This window comes from Cygnus atratus, chromosome 20 (genome assembly GCF_013377495.2).
Source record: "Cygnus atratus isolate AKBS03 ecotype Queensland, Australia chromosome 20, CAtr_DNAZoo_HiC_assembly, whole genome shotgun sequence".
NCBI classification, from domain to species: Eukaryota; Metazoa; Chordata; class Aves; order Anseriformes; family Anatidae; genus Cygnus; species Cygnus atratus.
The window spans coordinates 11,251,711-11,273,327 of record NC_066381.1 but is presented as its reverse complement, the minus strand read 5'-3'; the positions used below and the strand labels follow the sequence as shown (position 1 = coordinate 11,273,327).

General features: G+C 58.9%; 1 protein-coding gene and 1 long non-coding RNA gene across 3 annotated transcripts in view; one reads left to right on the top strand and one right to left on the bottom strand.

The window, feature by feature from the left end:
• Positions 1–1,003: 1,003 nt before the first annotated feature.
• LOC118255113 (uncharacterized) lies at positions 1,004–4,379 on the bottom strand. Its single transcript, XR_004780877.2, has 3 exons — positions 2,554–4,379; positions 1,917–2,148; positions 1,004–1,808 (listed from the first exon to the last, which is right to left on the bottom strand). It is a non-coding gene; the product is annotated as an uncharacterized LOC118255113 (long non-coding RNA).
• Positions 4,380–6,457: 2,078 nt separating this feature from the next.
• Positions 6,458–21,617, top strand: part of MNT (MAX network transcriptional repressor) — a 39,241-nt gene continuing 24,081 nt past the window's right edge. The window contains exons 1-4 of one of the 2 annotated variants that reach the window (XM_035561097.2): positions 6,458–6,533; positions 16,462–17,029; positions 19,653–19,694; positions 20,398–20,509. In XM_035561097.2, the coding sequence (XP_035416990.1) occupies positions 6,458–6,533; positions 16,462–17,029; positions 19,653–19,694; positions 20,398–20,509 (798 nt within the window). Of the gene's footprint in view, positions 6,534–9,871; positions 12,557–16,461; positions 17,030–19,652; positions 19,695–20,397; positions 20,510–21,617 lie in introns of those variants that run through there. The other variant, XM_035561096.2, reaches the window with a different exon arrangement.

Below are 21,617 nucleotides of genomic sequence, written 5' to 3'. Positions count from 1 at the left end.
AGAAGCATCTATTAAGTGTTCTTTTGCTGAGTCCTCAGCAAATGAACTTGCAGGGAGCAGCAAATATTTTTCTTCCCATTTTCTCCAGACCAGTTCCTGCATCTCTCAGAGGTCACAGCCTCCCCGGAGAGGCCAGCCTGCTGCCTGAGAAGCGCTGCTCTGAACAACTCCTAACGCCGCCATTCAGCAACGCCGTAATGATCTCACCTAAATGCACCGGCTTCCATCCATCAAATGACTGACCCTATGTATGAAAAACCCCGTGATTCTAATCACACAATGCTGGCTAGCAAACTGGTCTTTACGCTGGCCTTTACCAAGACGGTGCATTATCCTCACACAATGCGATATTGACACCGTGTCAGAGGCTGACATTTGCGGTGGGGTTATTGACAGTGATTGTTCGGCGCTGGAAATAGATGGCTGCTTGTGGCTCCTCGCATCCTGCCTCAGCCGCGCCTGCTTACCCCCAGCGTTACCAACACCCACACTTGGAGATCACTGCCCAGCGCGGCGGCTGCGCGACGGAGGCGGCAGTGAGGGCTCTGCGGCTCAGGGCGCAACGCGGGGCTCGGCCGCGTGAGCTCTGAAAAACACTGCGCATCCTCTCCAAACGAGTGGCACTCGCTGTCTGGGTGCTGGCACCTCGCTCAGCAAATCAGGACCTATTTACGCTTACACACCCCTCTCCATCACCAGGCAGATGAGATTCACTCGCCCAGACTCTTGCATCCCCATTTCTTACTGGGCTTGGATGGTGTTAAGGAGAAAGTAGCCAGGAAGGGAGCTTGTGGGGATGATGTCCCTGCGGTGCTGCAGCAAGCCATACAAATGGCTGCCTGGGTGTATGTAAGGCTGGTGTAGCAATAAGAGAGATTTGGCTAATGTATATGCTGTTGATGTGATTGACACTAATATGTTGTATAGAGCTTTTAGAGCTTTGGTGTCCACAAGAGTGGTTTAAAAATGGAGAGAGTGAAAAAAAAACCAAAAACCTACCTTTAATGCTTCTGGAGGTTTCATATTAATACATTTTACAGTCAACGAGTCAGTCCGTTTGGTTTCCCAGAAGACTGCAAGATGATTGCATTGCAAAATATTGGAAGTTTCTGGGGGAGGAACACGAGGTACTGATCAGTCCCCTGAGCCAGCAGAGATCGCTGCAGCAAGACCAAGCGGCTGGAAGCTGAACTCAGTCATCTTCAAAGGGAAAGCGAAGCACAGCTCTTTGTTGGAGCAGGTAATTAACCACGGGGACAAGTTACCTGCAGACACGCTGACTTCTGCTTGTGATGTTTCCAGCTCACAGCTAGAGATTTTTTGGAAGGCGTGTCGTAGCATAATATGAGCTGTCCTTATGCCTTGCCAGAGTTACCGGACACACGACGGAGATGACTGGGTAAAGCCTGGAGAAACCTGGAGGGTTTCCGAGACGCTGCGAAGCCGGTGCCGGCACTTCCCCGCGCTGCCCGAGGGTGGCATGTCGGGGACGGACAGACCGTGTCTGCACACAGCAGCGGGGAGGTTTCCAGCCAGACCCGCAGACCTGTGCGAGACACACTCATCCCCTCAGCTCTGCCTAGCCGCTCCTCACGGTTAAATAGTTACAGTAAGAATTTATTCATCATTAAAACCATAAATAAAAGGATTGCACGGAATGTCAGAATGCTTCCGCCAGGACAGAGCACTGATCATTTTCACCCTTGTGGGTTTTTTCTATTTAACACAAATTTCAGAATGAGAATACTGAGATAAACTCCAACTTTCACGTGAGTGCGGTTGGTGTAGTTTCTGATCCAGCGTGTATCCTGAAAAAAGGAGGAAAAAGACTTATGTAATCATTTATGTTCAGTGATAATTTGGGCCCTGAGCAACAAAGTATTTAAGCAGACAATAAAACTTCCAGCAGTACTGACTCCAGAAGGATTATTCAGAGGCCCGAAGTGAGAGGCTGTTCTTTCAGCGCAGGGGAGGAGCAGAGCGCAGCAGATTCACGAGCACTGAGCAGAGCCGCAGGTCCCGAGCTGGGCAGGTGATGAGGGTTCAGGGTCTGGAGCACAGAAAGCAGAGCTGAGTCCTGGCGCTGCCACCGGTGCTCAGGGTCACTCCCCATTTAGCAGAGGTTTTGGCAAGACCTAGGCTGCAGAGCTAAATAACAGACAAGCGTGTGAGAACAAATAGTGTCAAAATGAGGGAGACGAGTGGTAGACGACGGAGAACCTGAGAACGTGAGCTTTTAGCTGAAGTGGCATAAGGTCCATTATCTGAGTTGCTCATAACTTCTTGCAGAAGTTTAGAAATAGTGTGAGTAGTGAGGATTATTTAACTTTAGAAAGTAATTTAGCTAGGGTTTAAAAAGAAATTTAACGATCTTACATTACCCAAATGCTCTAAAGCCAACTATATTTCAAATTAAAGAAAACTCATTTTGGCTGGGATACGACTTCATCGCGGCAGTAAAAAAGCTCCCACTCAGGCATTATTATTTCTGCCAGAAGGCACAGCTAGGATGGGATGTTCCATAAAGCTTCTTCCCGATGAGACAAAACCCACAAAATCGCCGTGTGAAGCCCGCGGAGCAGTCGCCGCTCTGTGATCGCAGGGACTCGGTGGGATGTTCCAGGCTGCAGAGTGGCGGCGAGGGTCGGGACGGGAGCACCAGGCACAGAGATTCGGGGACCGGGCCGCTCCTCAGCTGCAGCGTGCGGGCAGCGCGTTCTCCCCATCCCCAGGGCGGTCGGATGCCGCCAGCAGCCTCCTCGTGCCAGCAGCGCAAACACCCCGCAGCTGCTCTCGCAGCCTCGCGCCGCCTCCTGCTCCAGGCGCCTCCCGCCAGGAAATGAAGTGAGTAACTTCTGAGCTGGGGGAAGTCTTGGTGGTGAGCACTGCGAGCAAGCTGAATGCACCAAAGGTCACGTGGTGCCGAAATTTGGAGGATGGTTTCGTGCAGGGAGAAGCTGTTTGCTGTACAGGCAGAAAGGAAATAAGCAGAGTAACAGGAAGAAGGAGACGGTCAAGTCTTCAGCCGTGTAGCAGTTGTTCCTCCAGAGCTGCACAGCTGAAGTTGTTGTTCTTTAAACGTCTGGCATATCCCCAGTATGGTGTACGATGTTTGGGACATGAGGAGATCTCGTGGCGTTTTGTGTATAGGTGGCACTGTAAGACAGGGTCATCCTGGGGAAGAGTGGACATAAGGAAAGGCAGTGGGACCTGTAACCACTGCTTGTTCTCCCTGGACTGTCAATGTACGTATATCACGATCATAAATATATCTAAAGGAATCAAAAGCCATTCAGATGATATAATGCCATCAATAACCCTCAAAATAAAGAACATGGGAATAAAGAATACGGGAAGAGTTTTCATTCGTGCTCAACTCCATTGATTTTAAACTTACTTCTGCTGGATTACCGAATATTAATATCCGTACCACCTGAATACCATCCGATATTTTCGAAAGGACTGCCTAAATAGAAAATACTAAACAAATAAGAATTCCCAGCGTTCTCAAACCACATATACTGTAAAGGGAGCTCCTGAAGAGAGCTTGAAACTCTCATTTTGTAAATTACAGCTGAGCTTTGAAGATGAGAAAAAGCGAGAGTCAAAGGATTTGACTGAAAATATCAGAACTGTGGACGGGGACTGAGGAGTACTTCTGTCCCCGTCGGACGGCGTGGTGGGCGGCTGTAGCTCCCGAAGGCCGGCAGAGCCGCACGGAGGCCCTGGAGAAGAAGCAGTGCCGCAGGTTGCACAGCAAGAGCCTCGGTGGCTCTCTCTGGGAAGGCTCCGGCAGCCTGCAAGTATTTCCTGCCCGCGCGTTGTCTCCAGGAGCAGCCCGATAAGGAGGAGCAGAGTAACCCGGACCAGCGGCCGTGAGGCCGTGCAGCCTGTGGGGAAGGACGACTCTGACTTCACAGCTAACCGCTATCATTCTGGGAGTCCTCAGCCCTGGAACTCTGACTGGGCTCCATGTACTACTGCACGCGCAGCCCGTGTCTTCTCCTTAAAAGCATGGGGCGTAACGGGGTAGAAGTTGGAGCTCTTTGTACTTTTAGCACATACGCAAGGTTTTAAAAACTCTCCCTGAGTGTTCACAGAGTCAATCCAAATGATCTGAGTGTGCTGCTTTGTTGCTGTCCCTGGTAACAGGGTCAAACGACTCAGTGAAACCCTTCCTCAGCGCGCTCCTCCAGAGGTAGATGAATACACAGCTGATGGAGTTTGGCCATGCTCCCAAGCTGCTGCATCGGGTGGTTCCAAAAGCTCCAATAAATGAATTTAATCAGGAAACGTCACTCTGATATGAATGTTTAATGGCACTGATTTATACTTTCAGCTGCCAAAGTCAGGAGCTAGCTTAGCAGTCAAGAGCCCGCTGAGCTCGAGGTTTCAGAACAAACAGCTCTCCGTGGAGATTAATGTGTTGCACAAGATGTTACTAGACAGCCAGAAGGAAAGTTCTGTCTCCGAGAACAGTTAGCACAGCTCCCCTCCCAACTGTGCAAAAGGATCTGAAAATGTTTCTTGCAAGAGCTGTTTTTTTTAACGTCTGTCTCCTTTAGACCATTGGCTGCTGTGTTTTCAGCGAGCTTCTCTGACATTGTGGGTGGGTTTTTTTCTGATGTTGGTTGTTGTTTTTTGTTTTGTTTTGTTTGTGACCTGCTGAAAAGTTTGTAACACTTGCAGGAGCTGCAGGTGGTGCCTGGGCAGCTGCCCGCAAAGCTGCAGGCGGGTATGGCACGAGCGCTGCTGTTAGAGGCATTTTTTGTAAATCCAGTTGGATAGCAGAGGAGCAATTCTTCTTAAAACTGGGGCCCTCGAGAAGGACGTTCTGTAGACCTGTGTGGTTTGTAGGATTGTGTGTGGTATGAGAGAAAAGAGAGCAGCGGTTAAAGAAAGAATCTGTGGGCTCCTGTGCTTGTAACACACACGGAGCTGGCCTGCGAACCGCCCCTCACCGCCAGCTTCGGCTGCAACGACGTTTGCCTCAGCTGCGGCTTTCCTCCCGGCCCTCTCAGGCAGCCCAAGTCAGCTTGTTTCTGTTTTTTCCTTCTGTTACCTTGCCTGCACGCCCTGCTTTTTGGGGTGCCAGAAGCCTGGCGGCCCGCACCACGCAGAGCGACGGCAGCCCCCCTGCGCCGGCGGCCTCCGGCCCGGGGCTGCCGGGTGCCGCTCGCCCCTCGGCGCCCCGCTTGGCCCGGCCGCCGCGGGGCCTGGATGCGGCGCGTGCCGGCACGGCCGAACTACGGCCGGGTGCGGCCAGGGCACCGCGCGGGGCGCCGCGGAAACGCCCGCTCAGGGTTCCCATCCCCGGGAGAGCCGCGCGCCGGCCGCGGTGCGGTGCTGCGGCGACACGGGGCTGCTGCCGAGCGGCACGGCCCGGCCCCGCCGGGGGAGCGCGGCCGGCGGCCAGGGCCGGGCGCGCAGTCGCAGCCCCCTCCGTGTGCCGCAGGCGTCGCGGGCAGCGCGCGGCAGCGGCCTGCAGACGGAGCCGGAGCTCTGAGGCCCCGCCGGCTGAGCGGCCCCGGGGACGCCCCCGGCAGCCGCCCCGGGCGGGCACAGGGGCACGGCCCGCGGGTCCCGCCCGGCGGTGCCGGGACGCCCCTGGGTGACAGCGGGGGGCCGGGGAGGAGCCCGGGAGGAGCCGCCCGGAGCCCGCCCGGGGCCCGCGGGCACGGCGCTGAGCGCGGCGGCCGAGCGGCGGGCGGCAGCTCCCCAGGGGCCGCAGGCGGGGCCGGGAGCGCGGGGCCGGGCCCGAGGCGCTTCCCCCGCGGCGGGCACGGAGCGGCCGCGTCCGGCCGCGGCCGGGCCCCGCCGCGCGCCTGCCCCCGGGCGCCCGCCCCGGCCCCGCCGCTCCCCGGCCCCGCTCCCGCCGCGGTGGGGCCGGGCCGGCGCGGGCGGGGCGCGGCGCGGCCCCTTTAAGGCGGGCGGCGGCGGCGCGGGGCGCCCATGTGGCGGTGCAGCACGCCGTGTTGTGCTGCGCGCCCATTGGCCGCCGCCGCGCTGACAGCTCGCCGCGTGCCGCCGGCGCACTGCGGGGGGAGGGCGGCCCGCAAAGCCCGGCGCGGATCGCCCGCCGCGCGGCCCGGCCCCGCTCCGCCCCGCCGCCGCGCCCGCCGCCCCCCCCCGCCCCGGGGCCCGGCCCGCCGCCCGCCCGCGCCCCGCGGCCGCCCCCGCGGCGCCGCCGGGCCCGCGCCCCGCCCGCCGCCCCCCCCCCGCCCCGCGCCGCCCGCCCCGCCCCGTCCGGGCGGAGCCGCCGCTCCGCGCCGCGTTTTGCCGCCGCCCGGCGCGTAGTAGCGGGGCCGCGCCAGCGCCCGCCCGTTGTGTTGCTGTTGCCGCCCGCCATCTTGTCGCCAGCGCTGCTGCCGGCGGGGCTGAGCCGCGGGGCGGCGCGGCGCCTGCGGCCGGGCCGAGGAGCGGGCGGGCGGCGGCGGCGGCGGCCGGGGCCCGCGCCATGAGCATCGAGACGCTGCTGGAGGCGGCGCGGTTCCTGGAGTGGCAGGCGCAGCAGCAGCAGCGGGACGCACGTGGTAAGGGCCCGGCGCCCGCCGCGGCGCCGGCGCCGGGGGGAGCGGGCGGGCGGGGGGGGGGGAGCGGGGCCGGGGCCGGGGCCGGGGCCGGGGGGGGGCGGCGCGGGGGGGGGGGAGCACGCGGAGCCGCCCCCGCCCCTCCCCTCCCGCCGGGCGCGCCGCCGCTGCGTGACGCCGCGGGCCCCGCCCCCCTCCACGTGCGCGCGGGGGAGGCCCCGCCCCTTCCCGCGGGGCCTCGTGCCGCCGGGTCACGTGGGGGGCGGTGCCGGGGGCCCGCCCCGCCGAGCCCCGGGCGCCGCGCGCGTTGCGGGTCCCCGGGAGGGGGCCCTGGGACGGGATCCCCGGCGCGGCCCCCCCCCCCCCCCCCCCCCCCCCCCCCCCCGCCCCTGGGCCGCAGCCCCTCGGGGAGCCCCCCCGGAGCCGCGGGGCTGGGCGGGCCCCGAGCGGGCGGCGGCGAGGCGCGGCCCCGGGGGAGCCGCGGTTCGGTGCGGCCGCCGCCCCCGCCCGGGGGTGCCTCCAGCCGGGAGCCCTCCGCGTGGGGCCCCCCGGCAGCCCCGCGGGCCCGGGCGGTGCGGTGCGGCTCGGGGCCGGGCACCTGGGCTGGCAGCGGGAGGGCGCGGGGCCGGGCGGGGCCCGAAGCCGTGCGGGGCGGCCGGGCGCGGGTCCCGGGCTGTAGCGAAAGCGAAACCGCCGCGGTGGCCGTGCCCTCGGCGGGGCCGTTCCCGTGGGCGACGGCAGCGGTTACGCGAACGGTCACCCCGGCGATAACGGCGGCTGGGTCCCGTTGACTTGTGGGGGACGCCGGCAACAGGCCGGGGAGGTGGGGGCAGGCGGGCGTTACGCGCCCGGTGCTGTAACGGTGAAGCCCCGGGAGCACGGACCCCGCCGGACGCCCCGGGCACGCACCGCAGCGTGTCGGCCGCGTGCTGCAGCGCCTCTGGCCGAGTGCTGCGGGGGTCGGGGCTCTGAAGCGCTGCTGCGTCCTCCGTGCCTGCAGGCCTCGCAGCGCTGCTGCTGGCGGCCCCTTCCTCTGTAAACACGCGGCTTCCGTGCCCGTAGGTACGGGCGTACGTGCGTGCACAAGCCCCCAAGCTGAGGGCCTTTGTCTGTTGTTTGCGAGCATGGGGACGTTTGGTGTGGATCAGAGGCGTCTGATTGCTCCGGATCCAGGCTAGCATTTTTAGTCTGAGAAAACCCATTTATTTATAATTACCAGTAACCAGTACTCGTTTTCTCAGGGCTTTTTCCCATACGTATTGGTCTGCAACCCGCTAAGCTCGGGCTCTCCGCGTCGCTTCGTGCTGCTCGCTTACCCTGTAAGCCTTGCCCTTCCCCCAACTTTGCCAGCGCGGGCAGTGACCCCCGGTGCGCCCCAGTCTGGTCTTTTCCCGTCTCATCTAACTGCCGCTGTGGCTCACGCTGTAATTGCGTGGGATTGATGAACAGATGCGTGCTGACCGGAAGGGTTTCCCTTGGCCGCAGTGCCGCCCGGCTTCGATATCCTGGTTACAGAGCGTCCCTCAAAGACGCTGAGATGTGCCCGTGGGGATGTCCCTTTTTTTGTGCCCGCTGCTTGTGCGGGTTCATTCCCAGTGCCCCGCTGCCCCGTGCGCAGCGCTGGCTGCTTCCCCAGGTGGCCGGCTGTTGCCGCCCGTTGCTGGTGGTGCCATGACGGAGGTGGTGCCCGCAGGAGTAGGATGGCAGGGCCTGGGGGGCCCCGCAGCCCCCCTGAAGCTCTGAGCCACAAGCAAAGCACTGGCGGAGCTGGGGACCGAAGGCAGCAGCCCCAGGCTCCCATCCAGCATCCGTGTCAGCAGCGTGGCGCCGTGCTCCGTGACGGGCCTCAGTGCCGGGCCACGGGCTGTGAGGCTGCAGCAGGGCCCCCAGGACGCGATGTTCTCCACGCTGGTCCTTCCCCCCACGCCCCACGTCACCGCCTCGTCGGGCAGAGCGGCACGGTGGGACCTGCCAAAACTAACACCAGAACTGCGTTTGTGAAAACTGATCGGAGCTCTGATCTCGTGGCGTGAGTCCCACGGTGCAATCCTGTTCAACATGCGAAGGGTTTCCTTGGGGCTTGTTTGAAACTTCGTGCTTTCGGGTATTTTAGATGCCCTGTTGATTTTCAGGGGGTCGAGGGGGTGTGAAAAGCAGGAATCCCGGCTGGTGCAGCGCTGGCCCTGGGCCGTGCCTGGTCCCAGTGTCCCCACTGGTGCTGTTCTCCTGTGTCGAGCCCATCGTGTCCCCACTAGAATGAGATGTGGTCCTTTGCGGAAGGTCCTCTGATGGATGACAGGCGCTGCACACACACAGTCTTCGCTCCAGGCTCCGGTGCTGCTGACAGCCACAGGCGGCTGCTGGAGGTGCGCAGGGCGGTCATTCGGCAGCGGTCGCTGCCCCCTCGCCACCACCGCAGGCAGGATGCGCCCGATCTCGGCTTCAGCAGCGGTGTGCTGCGGTCCCGGCATCGGGGCAGCGTGCTGGTGAAGCGGGAAGTTCCATCGGGCTGCAGCTGAGTTCCCTTCCCATGCACGCAGCAGCTCCGGTGACCGCCGAGAAGTTCTCCCCGTGGCACCAGGGCACGCGGGCGCTGAGCCGCCAGCAGGGATGGTGTCGGTGCAGTGGCGCGGCCGCTGGGGGCTGCGAGGGTCGGGGTGTTCCTGCGGAAACCTCAGCTCCGGGCAAACCTTCCTGCGGCCGCTTCAGCTCCGTGGTGCCTGGAGCTGCTGCTCCCGCGGGCACGGCCGGCCGCCGAGGCAGAGCGAGCTGCGGTCTGAGGGGAGCTGCGGAGCTGCCCACCAGCGGCACTTCGCTTCTGGCCTCGTCCTGTCCTCCTCATGCTTATGGGCACGTGGGGAGGCACGGCTGGGGGCGGTCGTACAAACACAAAGCACTGCCTGCAGCTTGCAGCTGCTCCCTGCCAAAGGCAGGCACATCTCCCCCTCGTTTGTTGACGCCTCGTGTTTCACCGCTGGGCTTCGCAGTGCTTCCAGTCCTCGGCTGCGTTTTGCAGCCACGCTGAGAGGTCACAGGCGGAAGAGCCGAGGTGCCCGACCACAGCTGCCCCCCCTTGGGCAAGAAGTGCTGTGGGGCTGCCTGGTGCCCGCATCCTGCCCGGGTGTGTGCGGGGTGCGGTACGGGAAGCCCCAGGCTGCAGCACAGAGCTGCTCCTCTGCTTGTGTACCTCGGCTGGTTTCGCTCGTGCCCTGTGTGGTCCCTGCAAAGAGGAACAACCTCCCTCTATGTGCATTTATCCCTCCAGAACTCGGGATCCCCTCGTGCTTTCTCAGTCCTTCTATTTCTGGTCTTCTTGGTGTGCCTGGCAGGGTTGGTGAGGTCGTTCCCCCGTGTCCGTGCGCTCAGGGTCGGCTGTGAAGCAAGGCGCAGGTCTGGTGGTTCCTCCCGAGAGCCGACACGGCGGTGGCAGCCCTGCAGCCGTGGCTGTGCCATGTGCTGGTGCGTGCGTCGTGCACCAGAGCTCTGCTGCTGGAAGGGGCGTTCCCGGTGTCCCGGGGCAGGGCGAGATAAAAGCGAGCGCGCTGGCGTTTCTGGGGGCAGGTGAGGGGGTTGGTGCTTGAGGCCGGCGGCGGGTACTGCGACAGGGATGAAGCTCAGCGCCCCTCTGTGTAGCCCTCCTGCCTTTCCAAACGGGGTGTGGACGGGGCCATCTGAATTCCTTGCCCGCTCCGTGGCTGGTTTGCAGCAGCGTTGTTCTGCGATAGGGCCGCGGTGTGCAGCGCCCCGGCGGTAGCGCCGTGCTCGTGGCAGGCAGCGTGCCGTCGCTCTGCCTGTGGCATGGCTCCAGCTCCTGGCCCTTGTCACGCAGCCGGGCACCCGCGGAGCACGCCGCGCCTTCTGCAGGTGCCCGTGGACTTCTCTTGTTCTGTTACGGAGGTGGGATCTGCAGGGTGACTGTGTGGTTCGTTCCTTCTGCTGAGGACAGCCGGCTGGTGTCAGCTCCTGCGGAGGCGCCCCCGGTGCGGCCCTGGCGCAGGCCACAGCGGCGGGCTGTGGTTGCAGGGCCCAGGACTGTTACGGGAGCTCCTGTCCCGCAGGTGGGAAGTGACCGACAGGTCCGGTTTGGCCGTGACTCAGTGTGTGACATGGAGTCGCCTAGCCCGTGTCTGCCTCAGTCCTACCTGGTAGGTGTGAGACGCGAGCGGGGCTCTGCTCAGCGCGCCAGCTGCGTCCCGCGGGGCTGCGGTCAGGTCTCGGAGCTCTGCGCGGTTGCGGGGGCGCAGCAAGCGGCTGGGCGCTTCTTCCTTCCAAGAGCACAGGTTTGCCCTTGTCTGGCTGGCCTGTTGGAGGCACGCTGGTGATCCTGTATGGGTCTGCAGGCTCGCAGGGGAGGCAGCGGTTTCTCTGGTTTCTCTCGTGCCTTGGAGAAGATGGGATGGGACCCTGGCTGCCTTCGTGCCACGTCCTGCTCCGAACATAGAAGCTGCTCAGCTTGAAAATAACCGCTTATCAGAGTACATGACTTTGTCTTTGTGTTTCTTAAAACTGCTGATGCACGGTAGAAAAGCACTGAGGTAACATCATCGAGAGAGCTCTGCCGATTGCCTGCCCAGGTAGAGCTCCGCGGGCAGCGCAGGGGGCAGGAGGGAGCCCCGGGCTCTGCGAGCTCCTCCTGCTGCCAGAGCCGCTGCCTTTCCGTGCACATCCCCGAGCTCAGCACAGGCACAAGCCGTGCCCCCTGGCCAGCCTGCCAGGCGTTGGTGCTACCGCAGAGAAAGCGTGGCAAGCTCTGCACCCTTGCTGCTCGAAGGCAATGCAGGTGGCTGCGTATAGATGAGGCTGTCCAAGATGTTTTTTTAGTGGTCTTGATCCACTTTCTTTTCCCTTCTAGTAATGCAAAATCCTTTATTTCTTTCTTCTTTCCACCAGGAGCTAGTTGTAACTAAGACGCAGCTAAAATGACCACCTGGGGCTGAATCAGGGTTTCAGTTAGGCACTGGAATAGCAAACTTAGGCATGAGATAAACTATCCATAGAGATTTGGGTAGTTGTTGTGTTGAGAAAACATCTGTAAGGTGTTACTTCGTTATGGTTGATTCTTTGCTGGGCCTTGGAAGGTGAACCGCAAGATTTCTTGGGTCTTTCCAACCTTCCTTCCCGTGTTCCAGGAGCCTCGATGGCCTTGGTGGGGGGAAATGCTCACTGCTTGGTAAGGCCTCTGTCTCGGTGAAGTAGGAATGAAGTATGTCTGCTCCCCGCCTTCTCTTACCAGGGTCATCTTGTCATTTCTCTAATTTACCTCAGGCTTGGGTACCGGGGTCCTTGTGATCTCTGGAGTTAGAGCTAAACCCGTCACGCTGAAACCACCGACGGTCCGTGCTGTTGGTACTAAGGAGGGGTGGTGTATGCGAACGCTGGTTTTCCTTTGCTTTTACAGGTAGGGCATAAATGTGTCATAACCCTCTGGCTGAGAAAATGCAGATCAAAGGTTTTCTGTTGTTACCACGGGATGGTGACGCCTTCTGCAGATAAGGCCTGAGAAGCGTGCGGTGTCAGCACACCGAGGTGGCTCACCAGTCAGTCTCAGGTGGGCCTGAAACCAGGAAATACTTAAACCATGAGTTTTACCAAAATTTAAAAGCCACAGAATTGAAATCCCGGGAAGGCTGATGAGCTCTTACTCCCCAGGAGTACGTCACCAGCTTCTGAATCCTTTGCCAGTAGCACACTTTAAAATACGACCTAGTCTTCCTGGAAGAGCGCAGGACTCGTGCGCCAGCCTCTGTTGGTGGGAAGGAAGATGGGGCACCGGGTCTAGGCTGACACCTGAACGTGGCCCCCGGGTCAGCAGCAGCCGGCCAGGGGAGTCTTGCTGAAGGGAGGAGGGTTTTGGGGATGCTGTGTGTGGCTGGCGGAGGAGCAGCGGTGCGGAGGCGCGGGCTGATTTCACCACGCCATGGCCGAGCGCGGCAGCGCCCAGCGGCAGCCTCCAGACTCCACACTGAGCGCCGCGCTCCTCAGCGCCGGGCACGTCCTCGCAGCGAGACTCCTGAGCTGGGAGAGGGGTAAGGAAACAGGGGTTCTGGCAGAGATGGGAGAGGGGAACGGGGCTCGTGTTCTGCTGATGTCAGCCACGGTTCAGAGGCACCCAGGTAAAGGGGTCACAGCTTTGTCACGGCTCCAGCTCGTTTCCAGGCACTTGGAAGTGCCACGGCTGTTCCCTGGCGTGTCCTCTTATGTCAGCACCATCTGAGTGACTCAGCCCTGAGTCAGACTGCGCCTTCTCTAGCGTGGCTGGCCTCCCCTACAAGTGCAGCCCAGAGAACAGCCTCGGTTGTACGTAGGAATGAGGAAATAGGAGCCTTATTTATTTGATAATGAGCAATCAAACGAATTGTGCCGCACCACGCGGGGATGGGGCAAGAGTGGGAAGAGGAACGGCAGTTCCGCATCTTCCCCCCTCACTTCTGCAGAGTCCCTTCTTCCCCTTTTCTGCAGGGGAATCTCCCGTCGGAAGGAGCTGGTAGGAGCAGGTATTTCTTTGGGCAGTCGCCGCTGGCTCTCACACAGGCGTGCCCAGGCGCTGCCAAGCGACGCTCGTCTCTGCGGCATCGTCCCCAGGCCCCTGGCTGCGCCTCCAGTGCCCGCGGCGTGCCGGGGAGATGCTGGCTGCTGGCATGCGCCATGTAGGAGCTGAGCTGGAACACCAGATGGCAAAAATATGTCCGTGCAGGTACTGCCAGAAAGTTGGGCTAAGATCTGGTCGTGACACTCAACAGGATCTCTTTTGACTTTTCCTCCTCCCCTCTGCAGACCGCTGGGCTGTGGGGAAAAGAGTCACCAACCTGCGTGCATCAGTGACCTTTCCGAGCAGCGCCGGGGGAGGTGTTTGTAGTCAGAAGTGCTCAGCACCTGCAGTTGATGACGGAGATCACCAAAGGCCCAAAAGACACTTGGGCCACTCTAATTTTGATGATCACCGTGCTGCCACGGGCGGGCAGCTCGCCCCTGGTCCCCAGCGCAGCTGCCAGGAGCCTGCACCGCGGCCCCGCTATGGCCGTGTGGGTGGGAGGTGTTCCCAGGGCAGGCCAAGGCAGGAGATAAATTTAAACCTGGCAGATTATTAGATGACGAAGTTAAGAGTCCCTGGCACTGTGTATTCCTGGATCATCAGGGCCCCAAAATAGCAGCAGTCCACCGGTCAGGGATTGTTGACCCTGTTTCTTTGCCCTCCTGTGCCAAGATCTGCCGTTTCCTCCTGCTGCTGCTGGCACTGCTGTCACTGCTGTGCTACACGCGGCCGGGAGGTCTGGCAGCACCCTGCAGCCCGCAGCCTCTCGCAGGAGCTGTGCTGTGAGACCGGGAGAGCCCCGGTCCCGCCCGTCTCGGCTGCAGTTCAGACCCCCGAGGATCTGCGGGGCTGTTGGGCTGCCTTGAGCCATTCGGTCCTCAGTCCCTTTGCTGAGAGTGTCAAGAAGGAGCTGAAATCACACAATTTTGTGTGCACCTGCCAGCCCAGCTACCCCTCCGAGCCCGTGACCCCCCGCAGCACCGCGTGCGTTCTGCGGGCTGGACCCCGCGCTGGTCGCTCGGGCTGCCAGTCCTCACCTTGGTCTGCGGCTCGGAAGGAAAGCTGGGGAACTTACTTTCGATGGGAAAATCAAGAGCTCTGAGGGGCCTTTGTGAAGGGTGTCTTCAGTTTGCTTGCAGGCTGTGGGTACAAGGCGAGCAGCAGACACTTTCCCAGCCCGGGGCAGCGCGTGGAAGTGCTGCTGGTGGGTGGAGGCCGCCCAGGGACGCCCGATTGCCCTCGGTGCAGGGAGTTGAGAGCTGGGCTCCTTTTGCCAGTGAACACGTCAAATGCAGGGGCAGCGGCTCACTGGCATCAGATTTTGGCTAACACAATCCTTGAAATGAACTCTTTGGCTTAAGGGAGCTCAAGATTTGCAACACCAAAGGCCTTGCTGGCAGCTCGTCAGCAGCCTGAGGGCTGCACCTGCTTCGCAGAGACATTTACATAAACATTTCTGAGCAGTAATGCTTGCTCGTAACCTTTCTTTCCTGTTCTCTTGGCTTCCTGAGCGAACAAAAAACGGTTTGTTGTAGGAATTTCACTGCCGGCCCCTGTTGATGCCCTGGGAAGCCTTGCCATCGGCACGCACCCCGGCCGAACGGGCCCTGCGCTCTGCTGGGGTGAGGCTGCTGCCAGAGGCCGGTGCAGGATGAATTCAGCACGGGCACACTCGCACGGCGCAGTCAGAGCTCAGGCAGAGCCAGCACTCCACTGATTCCCTGTGCTGCTGCTGTCTCGGTCTCGTAACTCGAGCTGGGCCCGAGTGCTTTAACAAAGGCTGGGGACGTGCGAGGGTGTGCTGCAGAAACCTGGGCTGAAGGCAACTTGAGGAAATGTCTGCGAGTTCTTTGAATTGCCTGCCATTGCCCACTGCGTAAGAGTACGGCACACCGCGTGCCTTGTTTCTCTCAGCCCGTGCTCGATGAAGTCAGTCACGTTTTTCCCCCCCAGTCTTTGTACATTCCTATGAAGAGGTCACGGCTCGAAGCCTGCTGTTAGCGTACCAGTTATTCTTGCAGCTCCTCGCCAGCTGTCGGGAATGGCATGCACTGAGCTTCGTGGGCAGCGCACGGGGAGGTGTTTGGTTAAGGCCGCGAGATGTCTGGATGCCGGGGCCAGTGGCGCCACAGGACTTTTATAAATAAATTTCGTTTGTGCCATATTCACACAATTAAAGCCAGAGACCTGGATCGCATTAATGAGGTTTATTTTGCTAGTCGGGCCACACAGATTTCATTTACTTTGTCTGGTGTTCTAGAAACATATAGGAACAGCTACATCAAAGGGAAGTTTAGGAGCTCGAGTAAAGTCCACAGCAGCAGAAAAACGCCCGCACGGGTTCGTATCGATGGAAAGCCTGTTGAGTTACCCTGTCCACTTGAGGGCACAAGATGTGGTATTGCAGCCCAAGGAGCCCGCCCGGCCCCACGCGTGGCTGCGGGGCCTGGCCTCTGTGCCCGGGGTGCTGTTGGGCCCTGCTCCAGGCCCTTCCTCGATGCCCCGGGAGGGGACGACCCCGTCCATGTGATGCCGGCAGGGCCAGGGCTGGCTCCTTTGCAAAAGGTCCGGTGTAAGCACAGAAGAGGAAGAGCAGAAATGTTTTGCTGTGGGTTGGTTCCTTGTGCCGTTCGTACGCAGATGTAAGCGGGGGCTCCGGGCGGGGTTGTGGAAGGGAGCGGTGCCGGGGGCTGCGGCCGTCACTGCCCGCGCCTGCGAGGACCAGGACAGCCCAGCTCCCACTGGCATCGGTTCCTTTGTCTCCCTATTCCTCCCCGCTTTGCACATGTATGGGCTGTTGGGGAGAAGCGTGGAATAAAATAAACAAATTCTCTCCGATTTTGTCAGTACCGGCACTACAGATTTCTGCCCGCACCCCAGAACCGAGGGGGGCGGCAGGTTGGAGGTGCTACCTTTCGTCCCCCCATGCCAGCAGCGCGCCCTCCTGCGCCGCAGGCACACCGTGTCTCAGGGCTGTGGGGTCTCGTTTGGCGTGGTCATTTTTTCCTCTTGCCTTGCAATTTGGGCGCTGGGGTGGGGCGAGGAGGCGTTGGTGGGGCGGCCAGCTCCTTTCCACCTGCCAGTAGCAGGGCAGCCAGCAGTCACCCCGGCCGATCGCTCTGAGGGCGGAATTCGGGGGCAGCACCCATGGCGTGTGTAAGATGTGTGCTGGAGCAAAAGGGTCGTGAGTGGGAGGTGAAGCACTGCCGGAGCACAGGGCTGATCCCCAGCTCCCGCAGCCGCCGTACGGTGTGCCTGGGGCAAGGCCTCGGCTCGCCGCTCGGTGGTGGAGCCGTTACGTGACAGGTCCCTGGAGAGGCCAGGGTGGGAGATGCGGGGTGGGAGACGCCGTGCCGGGGAGTCCCGTTACTCACTGGCGGTGTCCCCTTTCTCTTCCAGACGAGAATGAGAAGCACGAGAAGCTCCGCCTGGAGCGAGAGCAGGAGCAGCGGAAGGCCAGCGCGCCGCGGGCCAACCACGCCGTCCCCCTGGAGGAGCCGCGGGGCGAGCTGCTGGTGCCCATCTCGCCCCCCGCCCCGGCCCCGCCGCCGCCCCCGCCGCTGGCAGCCCCCATCTCCGTCATCCCCATCCCGGTCGTTACCAGCCCCCCGCAGCCGGCAGCCCAGGCCGCGCTGTCCCCGCCGCTCGTGCAGCGCCACCAGCCCCTCGTAAGCACTCCCGGCGTCACCAAGGAAGCGCCTTCGGTGGCGCCGGTCATCCAGCGGCCGCCGGGCCCGCTCCTCGCGGACGGGAAGGCTGCAACCCCGCCGTCGGGCAGCCCCAAGCAGCTCCAGCACTACGCGGCGCCGGTCCTGGCCATCTCCCAGCACCATGTGGTTCAGCAGCCGATCCAGCCCCAGCCTCACCAGCCCCTGCAGCACCCGGGAGCAGCCCCGCAGCTCGGCGCCCTGAAGCTGGCTCCGGCGGAAGATGTGAAGCCAAACGAGCAGAAGAAGCGGCCCGGAGGGTGAGTGCGTGCTGCGTGCGGAGCCTTCCGAGCAGGGACAGGCAGCGGCGGTGCCCGAACGCTGCAGCGACCCCGAGCAGCTGCTGCTTTTGTGAAGAGCTGTTAGATCAGAAATACCGAGACCCAGGGATGTTTGGGTGGCTGTTTGGTTTTTTTGATTGCACAGTTTCTTAGCTTGGTGTTTTTCATTCCCCCCCCCCCCCCAACTAGAGTATACAAGTTTTTTTTTGTTTGTTTGTTTTCTCCCCCAAGCCAGAAGTGTGTTAGGAAGCAAGGCCCAGCCTGCCTGACCTCAGGCAGCATCCGGTGATCAGCTTTGGGCAAAAGAGCTCTCCTTATGGTGGTCAGGGAAGTCGCGCAGCAGCCCTTGCAGGAACTTTCTTGAACGCTGGACTGTGCTCTGGGAAGTTGTCTCCCAGGACAGAGATCACATGAGTTGCCGAGGGCCTCCTGGAGCTGGAAGGGACTCAAGGCTGTTTACTCTGTCCCCACCCTCAGACAGGGCTTGTGACTCTGGTGTTGCTCCTGGTCAGCATCTAGCTTGTTCTTAAGGACTTTGGCTCCAGAGCACAGCATGCTAGTGCGTAGCCTGGTGTTGTTTCTTGTGCTATTTCCAATGGACTGGGAGAAGAAATGATTCCCTTCCTCTTTGTAGCAACCTTTTACCTCTTTCCTTTGCCCCCTGCAGTCTTCCTTTCTGCAGGATAAATGACCTGGATCTCTTAGGTCTTTCTCCTGGGCCCTGTTACCAGACCTCTGACCATTATCCCACTGCCTGCAGCTGATGGTGTTTCTTTGGGACTGCCCAGAATGGGGGGGCTAACCCCGCAGGGCTCTTGGGGCGCTGGGTGGGACATCGCTGCGTGCCGTGCCCTGCCTTGGGGCCGGGGCCAGGCGGCGGGCTCTGCTCGGGGATCCAGAGGAGGTGCTGGGGACCGGTGCCACCTCCTGCCAAGCCATGTTGTGGCGGCCAGCTCGTCCTGCAGGGCAGGGCTCGAGCTGCTTCTCGTCTCTCTGGTCCTCCCCACCCAAACTAGTGCCAGTGGGAGCTGGGCAAAGGGCAGTCCTCTCTCCAAAGCCGCCTGCTCGGGAGAGATGTTTTGGCCAGGTCAAAATCTGGCCTTGCTGTTTGCCCCCTGCCCGCTGGAGCTGAGCAGGCTGGAGCCTGGCAGCTCGCTTGCTTTTCCTGGGGTCCCCCGCGTTCGCTCCGATCCCCTGTAAGGCAGCACGGGAGGAGCGCGAGCCGTGAGGTGGCACCGGCCTGTCCCCGAGCAGCAGTGCTGCTGTCATCCTGCGGGACCAGGAGACGGACGATGCAGCGGGCAAGAAAAGGGTTCCTAGTGTCTTCCGGAGAGTAGAGATCCTACAGCATGGAAGGAGACGGTGGAAATAACGCAGATAAAACTTTGCAAAGATAAAAGCCTGTGTAAAATGCCAGTACAACTCCTCGTAGAAAGTTGGTGATCTTTAGCCCTTGTCTATAAACCGCTCAGCTGCAGGGCTGGCGCGTGGACGCGTGCTTTGGTCAGGGTGAGTGGGGCCCAGGGGGCTGGGCCGGGCTCTGGCCCCAGGCACGCAGCGGTGCCGTGCCCCCAGCTGGGGCAGCCCTGGCCCCGCGGGGTCGCTGGGGCTGGGGCGGGTTGCAGGGGTCGCTGACAGCGCTGCGCCGGGGTGCCCCAGGGGGGTGCGCTTCGTCTCCCCGCTCCTCTGAGAAGAGCTACTTCTGGGTGTAAGCACTGGAAAGGCGCTTTTTCCAGCTTGTAAATGTTTCGTGGGAAAAGGCTGTCAAATATTTATTTTTAAACACCTGAACAGTTATTAAATATTAACCCACCTCCTGAAACACTCGCCTCGCTGTCGGTGCGTTTTCAACCAAAAGCACCAAAAGCAAATAATCACTTTGCATACTATGTAGAAGATACTCAAACTCTCCATGAGCATGCTCATGTACTTTATCATTATTGTAGCTGCAGAACTAAGGCAACGTGAATTTGGCCTTTCCTAGGAGTTCTCCTGTGATCTGGGGAGGTAGGGACAGACCAGAACCCCCAGAAACAGAAGTCGACCCTGGTTTTCCCTTGAGCAGTGACTGGAGGGTTCCTGGATTACTTCACTTCATACTTATGTTTGGCTGTGTTATTTCAGGCACAATAAAAATGAAAGAGGTTTGAAGTATGTCTGCCAAGTCATGTATACTTTAATTTGCAACCGGATAAATCTCACCCCTCTGGAGTGTAGGCGTAGATCAGAAATGGGTCAGAATCTGGGCTATCCAGGACTGTACAAAAAAGTACAATTCATACTTGGTGTCTCTTCCTGTTGCTGGTAGTGGCCCTGTCTGCGTACACATAGACGCGTTATACCGGTACCTCCTTGTAGCTTGTGTGCAGCCTGTGGGTAATGCTTATCCCCTCTAAATGCGTGTGAAGTATGGATTTTATCTTGGTAGAGTACAGGTAGATTATGTATGCAAATAATACTAAACCAGCGATATCTCAACAACGCTATTGTTCTTTAATATTTACCTCTATATCCTAGACACACACGCTGCTGAACGTAGAGGTTGAATGGCAATAGTTTTAAACCTGACACTGAGTTTATCTTTGTTCTGTTTGGGTTACAGGGTTGGGACCAGGGAAGTACATAATAAATTGGAGAAGAACAGGTGCGTAGAAAGCCAGGGTTTTGCTTTTTTTCAATTATAATTCCCTTTCACTTTTTATTTATTTTTTGGCCTATAGTCTGTCAATATTTGTTTGGCTTGGGTTTTTTGCTTTTGTTTTTAACAAATGACTTGAACGAAATTCTTAGTTACTTTTAATGAATCTTGCAATATTGCTTTGCTTTCTTATAGCTCAATTCTGCATCTCTTGCTTCCCAGTATGTTTTATTTGGCTGCATAATTACATTACGATAACCCTGCAAAGCCCTGATCCTGCAAAGTAAATCCCCACGTGCATAACGGTGTAATTTCTTACTTGACTTGAAGTAATAAACTAACCAAGTGTGCAGCGAGAATACAGAATAAAGACCAGTTCCTGATCTGACGCTCTTGTAGCCTAAATAGCCAAATGAGAAATGTGGTGAAAGTGAAAAGAACAGCACAGGGAGACGTGATATTTTATTTAAGATCGCACAATGGTTTCCTGACAAAGCTAGGACTAGAATCCAAGCCGCACAAGGCACAACCCATAGCCTGTCTGCTGGATTGAGGAGGTGCAGTGTTAAGCATGCAGGTAGTCCCGGTGACTGCTATGCACATGTGTAAGTGCTTTGCTGGATTAAGGCCCAAATTAAGCTTTAGCCCTCTGTGAAATTGATTTCTGGTGTGTGCTCACAAGCTGACAAACCACCTGTGTTTTCTTTAGACGTGCGCATTTGAAAGAATGCTTTGAGACATTAAAACGCAACATCCCCAACGTAGACGACAAGAAGACCTCAAACCTCAGCGTCCTAAGGAGTGCCTTGCGATACATCCAGGTACCGATGGCGTTCGGGTGGCTGCTGCTTACTGTTGGCCGTTGTCGTACGGCGCTTTGTCTGCTGAAACAGAGAGAGAGAGTGCTAACTTGGCTTAAACCGAGCTAAATATCTGCTTCCTGTAATGAAAAGGAGAAAAGTGAACCCACCCTGCTCTACCCCCATGCAAGTGTAGTCATGTAAACTCCAGATTTCCAGAACTTGTAGGTCTTCTAGGAATGCTTGCTTCATGCAGTCTCCTTATACTTGAAATTCCCAGCTAACTGTAAGTCGTCAGTACCATCAGTAGTGATGGACCAGGTGGCTTTCACCGTAGTGTGACAGATAATCTAGATGATCCTAAAAAGGGACATGTAGTCCAGTATATGCTACTTCTTTTTCACTCGGGAATTTTAATCCCTGTGATTTGGGGAGGTTTTCTGTTTGCTTAACCAAAACAGGCAGGTTTGTTCTGAATGTCTCCAATTTTTGATGAGGTGGAGATGTAAATACATGTCACTTACATGGAGGTAGGGAAAGACTGGGGTTTAGGGTTAAGTGAAGTGTTAACGTTTGCTTAATTGTTGTTTGTCATGCTGACACGGTCAGCAGTCTTGTCAACTGGCTTTGTCCATTGCGTTGTTCTTACCCAGTATGTTTTCTGCATTCATTGTGTGGGAAAATGGTTAATAGTTGCCCAGAAGTAGTTCTTAGAGGTGTCCCCTGTGATTGTGAAACCAGTAGCGTGTAATGCAATCAAACTCAATTCTAGAAAATGGAAAATTTGCTAAATTCATAACATTCTCTTGCAAGTGAAGACAGCCAGTAGACCTCCAGCATTTTGGCTGGAATAAAGGGTGCTGAGGACTGCTCACAGGTGGGCTTGTCCACAGTGAAGTGTTGTCTACTTTCTTCTCTTTCTTCCCATATTTCTCAGTATCTCTCAGATGCCATTTTAATTGTATATTCAGAGGTACTGGACACTCACTGCCCACATTACCTTTTCTGTGGAGCATCAGTAAGTAGTCGCCGACTTGGAGAATTGGGCCAGCTCGCCTCTTCTTAATGGCCTTAACCCGTGACGTCCCTTGCAGAGCGTTTGGCTGGGGCATGGAAACCAGACAGATTT